Source organism: Protobothrops mucrosquamatus, unplaced genomic scaffold (genome assembly GCF_001527695.2).
Source record: "Protobothrops mucrosquamatus isolate PMUCROS unplaced genomic scaffold, P.Mucros_1.0 scaffold_140, whole genome shotgun sequence".
Lineage (NCBI taxonomy): Eukaryota > Metazoa > Chordata > Lepidosauria > Squamata > Viperidae > Protobothrops > Protobothrops mucrosquamatus.
In genome coordinates, this window is record NW_015386216.1 from 251,598 (window position 1) to 260,386 (window position 8,789).

The following is an 8,789-nucleotide window of genomic DNA, read 5'->3' on the forward strand; positions in this document are numbered from 1 at the left end:
TTGAGCTGGGCCAGCTGGTGGTCGGCCTGCTCCGTCTCTGCCGCTTGCCAGCTACGCCTCGGCCGGCGCAGGGGGCGGAACCACGCATGCGCGGCGCTCCCGGGCAGGGAAAGTCCTCGACTTACGACCGGTTGGGTAGTCCTCGACTTACGACCGGTTTAGTCCTCGACTTACGACCGGTTTAGTCCTCGACTTACGATCGGTTGGGGGTCGCGGCATTAAAAAGGTTGAGAACCACTGTGTTAACCCAATGAAAGGACGGGGGGGTTCAGGATATTTAAGAAAAATTAATCACTGAAAAGTAACTCTACAAATAATAGCAACAGCACTTACACTTATATTGCTTCAGTGTGCTTTACAGCCCTCGCTAAGCAGTTTATAGAATCAGCATATTGCCCACAACAATCTGGGTCCTCATTTACTGAGTTCAGAAGGATGGAAGTCTGAGTCAGCTTTGAGCCGGTCAGCCATCGAACTGCTGGCAACTGGCAGAATTAGCCTGCAATACTGCAGGCTAATGCAATACTGCAAAACTGCAGAATGCAATACTGCATTCTAACCACTGCACCACCGTGACTGCATAAATAAGCTATATACATATCCATTTAAGCCAAAACCAAGCAAATGAAGTACTGTGACGGCTTCTTCAGATGACAACACGCAACAGTTCAGGACTCTTTCCCTCCTCATCCTCACATCCTCACTCTTCTGCATCATAGACACTCTTGGTACCCCCTTAAGGATGCCGATGGCCAGAAATGTGAGGCTTACCTGCTCCTTGTCGGGTTTGTCAGATATGTCGTTCAAACTAGAGGACGTCAAGTTTCTGGGTGTCAAGGCTGGACTACCTGCAAGCACAAGTTCCAAACCAATTAACAAAATGCTGGTAATATGTTTAAGACACAGAGACTCAAGGCTATAGCAATGCTCGATTAAGATAACCTGATAATTATGCAGACCTTGTTTGGAAACCAAGAACTATAAGAAGACCTTGAGTCAAGTCTATGGAGATTCTCAGTCATCCAGGTCATGGTTGTCCCAAAAGTGCTTTTTCACGAGGTAACTGGACTTTCTTGTTTTTCTTTGAAGATGTTTTGCTTCTCATCCAAGAAGCTTCTTCAGCTCTGACTGGATGGTGGGGAAATGGAAGGATTTATACTCCTTGCAGACAGCTGGTCATTTGCCTCCTTTTAGAGAGTTGTTGAGGCCACTTGGAGGTTTATCTGTGTCCTCAGGGGTCACCTGAGTGGTGCAAATGGGTGGTGGAGCCTTCTTGGAACGGCTGAAAATCCTTCCGTTCCCCACCATCCAGTCAGAGCTGAGGAAGCTTCTTGGATGAGAAGCAAAATGTCTTCAAAGAAAAACAAGAAAGTCCAGTTATCTCTTGAAAAAGCACCTTTAGTCAAGCTTGACTCTTGGGGACTACATGGAAATGACCATGAGTTTTCTCCAGATTTGTTCCAGGTTTTTTTTTTAAATTTCCCAGCTCTGGGCTTTTCATATGGTCTTCCAGCAAAAGACTAACTAGGCCTAGCTTAACTTCAAGTCCAGAAAACTTGGCACTTGCTAACCACTTAATGTAAGACAACTACACCTAGGTAGCTTTAACCTTAGCATAATTTCTAATCAAATGGAAGATACAAGATGACACTTTATCTCAAACAGCAGTTATTAAAATTGTGCAGAAACAGTAAGGATTCTTAGGACACATTAAAGACCGCAATGTTATTATTTATCATTTAAGATGCCCCTGTACTCCCGTTTTTGCTTAAAAAGTCTCCTTTTGTTGGAACTAAAGTAACTGCCAAGTAAGCAGACATGGATCAACATCACTCCTTTATGGTATGAAGGCTATAAAAGGGCTTTGTTGGAAGAGGGCTACACCCTTCCTTTCTAAGTCATAGACTTCCTAAAAACATCCCTGAATACTGTGTAAAATCAAGACATGGATAAAATGGATTATTTGAAGGTTCTTATATGCATGGGCAATTTGTTTTTTGAGTAGCTCTATTCATCCTGGGTTAGTTGGCCAAGGAAAACATCCCAAGTGTAGGAGAAGGAATGGCAGAACCTGGGGGCTGGTGGTGGAGTTAAACAAAAGGATAAATAAAGGAAAATATTTGTAGCTCCAGGTTGAAAGGAAGGGTCCTTGATATTCTCTGAGCTTGGTTGTTTCCTTGCAGACGTTTCATTACCCAAACTAGGTAACGTCATCAGTGCATCAGACTAGCACTGGTGATGTTACCTAGTTTGGATAATGAAATGTCTGCAAGAAATATTATTATTAGTAGTATTAGTATTAGTACCGCTTTGTAAAACCCTAGTGAGACCACACCTGGAATATTGCAACCAATTTGGGTCACCATACTACAAAAAAGTTGTTGAGACCTTGGAAAAAATTCAGAGAAGAGCAACTAAGATGATCCAAGGCCTGGAGACTAAAACATATGAAGAACGGCTGCAGGACCTGGGTTTGGCTAGTCTAAAGAAAAGAAGAAATAGGGGTGACATGATAGCAGTGTTCCAGTGTTTGAGAGGCTGCCACAAAGAAGAAAGGGTCAAATTATTCTCCAAAGCACCAGAGGGAAGGATGAGAAACAATGGTTGGAAACTGACCAAAGAGAGAAGCAACCTGGAATTAAGGAGAAACTTCCTAACAGTGAAGACAATTAACCAGTGGAACAGCTTGTCTCCAGAAATCGTGGGTGCTCCATCACTGGAGGTTTTTTAAGAAGAGACTGGACAGTCACTTGTCTGAGATGGTATAGGTTCTCCTGCTTGAGTGGGGGGCTGGACTAGAAGACCTCCAAGGTCCCTTCCAGCTCTATTCTATTCTAAGCCCCAAGGACTCCTCAAAGAGGGATCAGTCTAGAATCCTAAGTAGCATAAGCTGTCTACACCTACTGGAATTCCATTCAACTCCAACATTTATGTAACTCTAATAGATGAGAAGAGTCTTCTGCAATAGGCTTACTATTAATATATCAGTTTAACTGGACTTCCCATGTGGGCCTGCTCTTTTGCACAGGACACCAAGTTTTACAGAGCACGTAAAGAATAACGGAATGATCCCGCCCATAAGATTAACTAAAATGGGTCCCAACATTTCTTCTAAATGTTGGAAATGTAATCTGGCAATTGGAACATACTATCATATGTGGTGGGAGTGCCCGCGAGCTTGTGATTTTTGGACTAAGGTTAAAGAATGGTTGGAAGAAATACTAGGGCAAGTGGTAGAGTTAAAACCAGAACTTTTCCTATTAGGTATNTCTTAGGACACATTAAAGACCGCAACGTTATTACTTATCATTTAAGATGCCCCTGTACTCCTGTTTTTGCTTAAAAGGTCTCCTCTTGTTGTAACTAAAGTAACTGCCAAGTAAGCAGACATGGATCAACATCACTCCTTGATGGTATGAAGGCTATAAAAGGGCTTTGTTGGAAGAGGGCTACACCCTTCCTTTCTAAGTCATAGACTTCCTAAAAACATCCCTGTGAATACTGTGTAAAATCAAGACATGGATAAAATGGATTATTTGAAGGTTCTTATATACATGGACAGTTTGTTTTTTGAGTAGCTCTATTCATCCTGGGTTAGTTGGCCAAGGAAAACATCCCAAGTGTAGAAGAAGGAATGGCAGAACCTGCCCCCTCCCCCAGGGGTGGAGTTAAACAACAGGATAAATAAAGGAAAATATTTGTACCTCCAGGTTGAAAGGAGGGGTCCTTGATATTCTCTGAGCTTGGTTGTTTTCTTGCAGACGTTTCATTACCCAAACTAGCTAACGTCATCAGTGCATCAGACTAGCACTGGTGATGTTACCTAGTTTGGATAATGAAATGTCTGCAAGAAATATTATTAGTAGTAGTATTAGTATTAGTACCGCTTTGTAAAACCCTAGTGAGACCACACCTGGAATATTGCAACCAATTTTGGTCACCATACTACAAAAAAGTTGTTGAGACCTTGGAAAAAATTCAGAGAAGAGCAACTAAGATGATCCAAGGCCTGGAGACTAAAACATATGAAGAACGGCTGCAGGACCTGGGTTTGGCTAGTCTAAAGAAAATAAGAAATAGGGGTGACATGATAGCAGTGTTCCAGTGTTTGAGAGGCTGCCACAAAGAAGAAAGGGTCAAATTATTCTCCAAAGCACCAGAGGGAAGGATGAGAAACAATGGTTGGAAACTGACCAAAGAGAGAAGCAACCTGGAATTAAGGAGAAACTTCCTAACAGTGAAGACAATTAACCAGTGGAACAGCTTGTCTCCAGAAATCGTGGGCGCTCCATCACTGGAGGTTTTTTAAGAAGAGACTGGACAGTCACTTGTCTGAGATGGTATAGGTTCTCCTGCTTGAGTGGGGGGCTGGACTAGAAGACCTCCAAGGTCCCTTCCAGCTCTATTCTATTCTAAGCCCCAAGGACTCCTCAAAGAGGGATCAGTCTAGAATCCTAAGTAGCACAAGCTGTCCACACCTACTGGAATTCCATTCAACTCCAACCTTTATGTAACTCTAATAGATGAGAAGAGTCTTCTGCAATAGGCTTACTATTAATATATCAGTTTAACTGGACTTCCCATGTGGACCTGCTCTTTTGCACAGGACACCAAGTTTTACAGAGCACGTAAAGAATAACGGAATGATATCGTGGCATAACAATATTGCACTTTCTCTCTTCCCTTCCAAATTTTGGACCTACGGGATTTGTAGGACTTTTGCCTCCTGAGTATAAAATTTCCCTTAACTGATACAAGGAACCTATGAAGTCTTATTATTACTGTAGCTTTAAAATAGCTAAATACATAACAAGGATGAAGGAGAACAAAAATAATCTAAAAAGGCAGAAAGACTCAGTAAAAAAATATAGTGCAATACTGAACATGTATAACAAAAAGTAAATATGCCCAACAGGATAGGGGCACGTATTAAAAGCAGATAGGAGTGGAATAATGTACAATAATTGCCACTATTCTAGGCAAAGAGAAATTTATTTTCTTTCAGTAGTCCTAGATTCATAATGTTTGATGGAATTCCATGCAATATTGTGTGTATGTATGTATGTCTCTCTCTCTCTGTATGTGTGTGTGTATAAGTATGTATGTATTATGTATGTATGTATTATGTATGTATGTATATATTTATGTAGATTAGATAGATAGATAGATAGATAGATAGATAGATAGATAGATAGATAGATAGATAGATAGATAGATAGATGATTGATAGCTAGATACGTTAGATAGATATAGATAGGTAGATAGACAGACAGACAGACAGACAGATGATTGATAGCTAGATAGATACGTTAGATAGATAGATAGATAGATAGATAGATAGATAGATAGATAGATAGATAGATAGATAGATAGATAGATAGATAGATGATTGATAGCTAGATAGATACGTTAGATAGATATAGATAGGTAGATAGACAGACAGACAGACAGACAGATGATTGATAGCTAGATAGATACGTTAGATAGATAGATAGATAGATAGATAGATAGATAGATAGACAGATAGATGATTGATAGCTAGATAGATACGTTAGATAGATAGATAGATAGATAGACAGACAGACAGACAGACAGACAGACAGACAGACAGATAGATGATTGATAGCTAGATAGATACGTTAGATAGAGATAGATAGATAGATAGATAGATAGATAGATAGATAGATAGATAGATATGTTAGATATGTTAGATAGATAGATAGATAGATAGATAGATAGATATAGATAGATAGATAGATAGATAGATAGATAGATAGATAGATAGATAGATAGATAGATAGATAGATAGATAGATAGATAGATAGATAGATAGATACGTACATATAATTGCATTATATTCTCCAGCAAGGAGATTTAACATTTACGTCCATAGAATTCAATAGTCAAAGCAAAGTTATTAGTGCATATCAGCCCCACCAAGTAGATCAGACCAGGAATCATCTCCGCAGATAGGCTATAACTACTTTTATTGAGAGTAACTTATAACAACAGAAGCCTTCCAATCTGATTGTGCTACACCTCCTCTCCTTTTTATACTTACACAAATTAAGGAGTTATCCATCTAAGCCACTCACACATCCTTTCTACTTGCCTTGAATGTAAGATACATTTTCTTCTCGCTGCTTTGATGATGAGAAGGAGTCACCAAACATGGCCGCTTTACGACTGGTGGACTTCAATTCCCAGAATTCCCCCGTGCCTATAGATTTTTCGCCTGAGGTGGTATCACAGGACTGGCTGGCGAGGGAATTCTGGGAGTTGGAGTCCACGCCTCACAAAATCACCAAGGCTGGGAAACACTGACCTTCAGGGACACTCACTTTCAGCTCATATCTGCCTTTGAAATCGTATTAAGCATTTGTGAGCTGTATAAGCAAGAGAAGCCGGTTACACAGCCTAAAAGCCTCCCGATTGGTTTATGGACTTGGAGAATTCCAACCCAACCCAATTCACACATGGCTGGAGACGTTTACCTAAACATTAGATAGAATCCTAAGTAACTACCCAGTCAGTCCAAGGACAGATAGATAGAGCTATCACATGTCTCATATGTGATAAACCACCACCATCACCAGAAAAGTAAATGGTAGCCAAGCAAGGCCGCCCGAGTTCAAATCTGCACCATGGAGAGGTGGGGGGAAAAAAACAAAAAAAGCTTTCTATCCCAACTTTGCACCAAACCTGCACAGAATGGGGCTAGAGAGCAACGTCTTTGAGGAGCAACTTCCCATTTGGCGTCTTTTAGGTGTGTGCTAAACTGCACCGTCACCGGCCCAAGAGAATAGAGCCAACAGGAATTGCATGATGGGGGCTGTAGTCCATATCCGGGGGCCCCTAGAGGAGGAAGGCTTGTGCACACTACTGTACCTCTCCTCTAGGGAGATTCTCCGTCATCCAGGTCACGGTTGTCCCAAAGGTGTTTTTTCACGAGGCAACTGGACTGTCTTGTTTTTAATAATAATAATAATAATAATAATAATAATAATAATAATAATAATAATAATAATAATAATAATAATAATAAAGTTGGAAGGGACCTTGGAGGTCATCTAGTCCAACCCCCTGCTCAGGCAGGAAACCCTATACCAGGGGTAGGCAACCTTGGCTCTTTTATGACTCGTGGACTTCAACTCCCAGAATTCCTGAGCCAGCATGGCTCAGCTTGGAAACTCTCCCTTTCCCCTCAGCATGGCTGGCTCAGGAATTCTGGGACTTGAAGTCCACGAGTCATAAAAGAGCCGAGGTTCCCCACCCCTGTCCTGTACCATTTCAGACAAATGGCTGTCCAGTCTCTTCTTAAAAACTTCCAGTGTTGGAGGCAGGTTGTTCCACAGCTTAATTGTTCTAACTGTCAGGAAATTTCTCCTCCGTTCTAGGTTGCTTCTCTCCTTGGTTAGTTTCCATCCATTGCTTCTTGTCCTGCCTTCAGGCGCTTTGGAGAATAGCTTGACTCCCTCTTCTTTGGGGCAGCCCCTGAGATATTGGAACACTGCCATCATGTCCCCCCTTGTCCTTCTCTTCATTAGACTAGACCAGGGGTAGGCAACCTTGGCCTCTTCATGACTCCTGGACTTCAACTCCCAGAATTCCTGAGCCAACATGGCTCAGCTTAGAAACCTCTCCCTTTCCCCTCAGCATGGCTGGCTGAGGGAATTCTGGGGGTTGAAGTCCACGAGTCATAAAAGAGCCAAGGTTGCCTACCCCTGGACTAGACATACCCAGTTCCAGCAACCGTTCCTTATATGTTTTCTTTGAAGACGTTTCGCTTCTCATCCAAGACGCTTCTTCCGCTCTGACTCCATTTTCCACCCTCCAGTCAGAGCGGAAGAAGCTTCTTGGACGAGAAGCGAAACGTCTTCAAAGAAAAACAAAGGAAGTCCAGTTGCCTCGTGAAAAAAAAAAAAAAAGCACCTTTGGGACATACTGCACCTCTTCTTCGTTCCGCATTTTAAGACTCGAGCGTTTCACAGTCACCCCTTGAGCTGGATGCTCATCTCTGCCTACGCAGCGTGAGGTTTAACCCCCGGAGTTCCTGAGAGGAAGAAACTGGTGGGCAGCTCTTCCAGGAAAGGATGGATTGGGGAATTGCCTTCTCACGGATGCCCGGATTAGCCACCGCCCCAGTGTGCGGTTTCCCACCGTTCACTTACTTAGCCATCCCACGCTGGGACTGCGCTGCATTCCGATTTCGTCATCCAGCGTGCAGGTTGCTAGGCACGGCACTGAGCTTTCAAGTGGATAGCGAGCTTTAGTGTTGGCAAGCAGAAGGCAGAGCAGCGGTCAAGAGCGGCAGCGGCGGCAGCGGCGGCAGCAAGACGAGAAGGAGACAAGAGGGTTAGGAAGGAGAAGAGAAAGAAGAGCCACTTTCCCCAACGTGGGAACGTCCAGCACGGCAAAATTCCAGAACTTTAATCTAGAGGGTCTCAGGTTGGGGGTGGCTGAAGTAAAAGCCGAGTCGAGCCACAGAATCAAGACAGGAAAGTTCCCTCGTGGGAAGAGGTCAGAGAGGGCAACATGCAACTCATGTCCAGTTCATTGAGAAATCCGTTCATTTGCCAAGGCCTTGGAAGGGAATAGCTTAGAAAATGCACAGCGTGCATTTCGGGCACCTGGTCATTTGTAGCTCTGAGAGCTGTTCTTGTTTGTGAATATCTGCATTGGCACATGAGAGGAGGGGAGGGGAAAGAGAGGGGAGGGGAGAGGAGGGGAGGAAGAGAGATGGGGAGAGGGGAGGGAAAAGAGGGACAAGGCAGGAGAGGAGAGGGGGG

General features: G+C 42.9%; 1 protein-coding gene across 1 annotated transcript in view; it reads right to left on the reverse strand.

Annotated features, from left to right (window-relative positions):
- SLC4A4 (solute carrier family 4 member 4) overlaps positions 1 to 8,789 on the reverse strand; it is a 104,474-nt gene that overhangs the window by 77,266 nt on the left and 18,419 nt on the right. Inside the window, exon 4 of the mRNA XM_015818580.1 lies at positions 772 to 848. Coding sequence (XP_015674066.1) covers positions 772 to 848 — 77 coding nt within the window. The remainder of the gene's footprint in view (positions 1 to 771; positions 849 to 8,789) is intronic.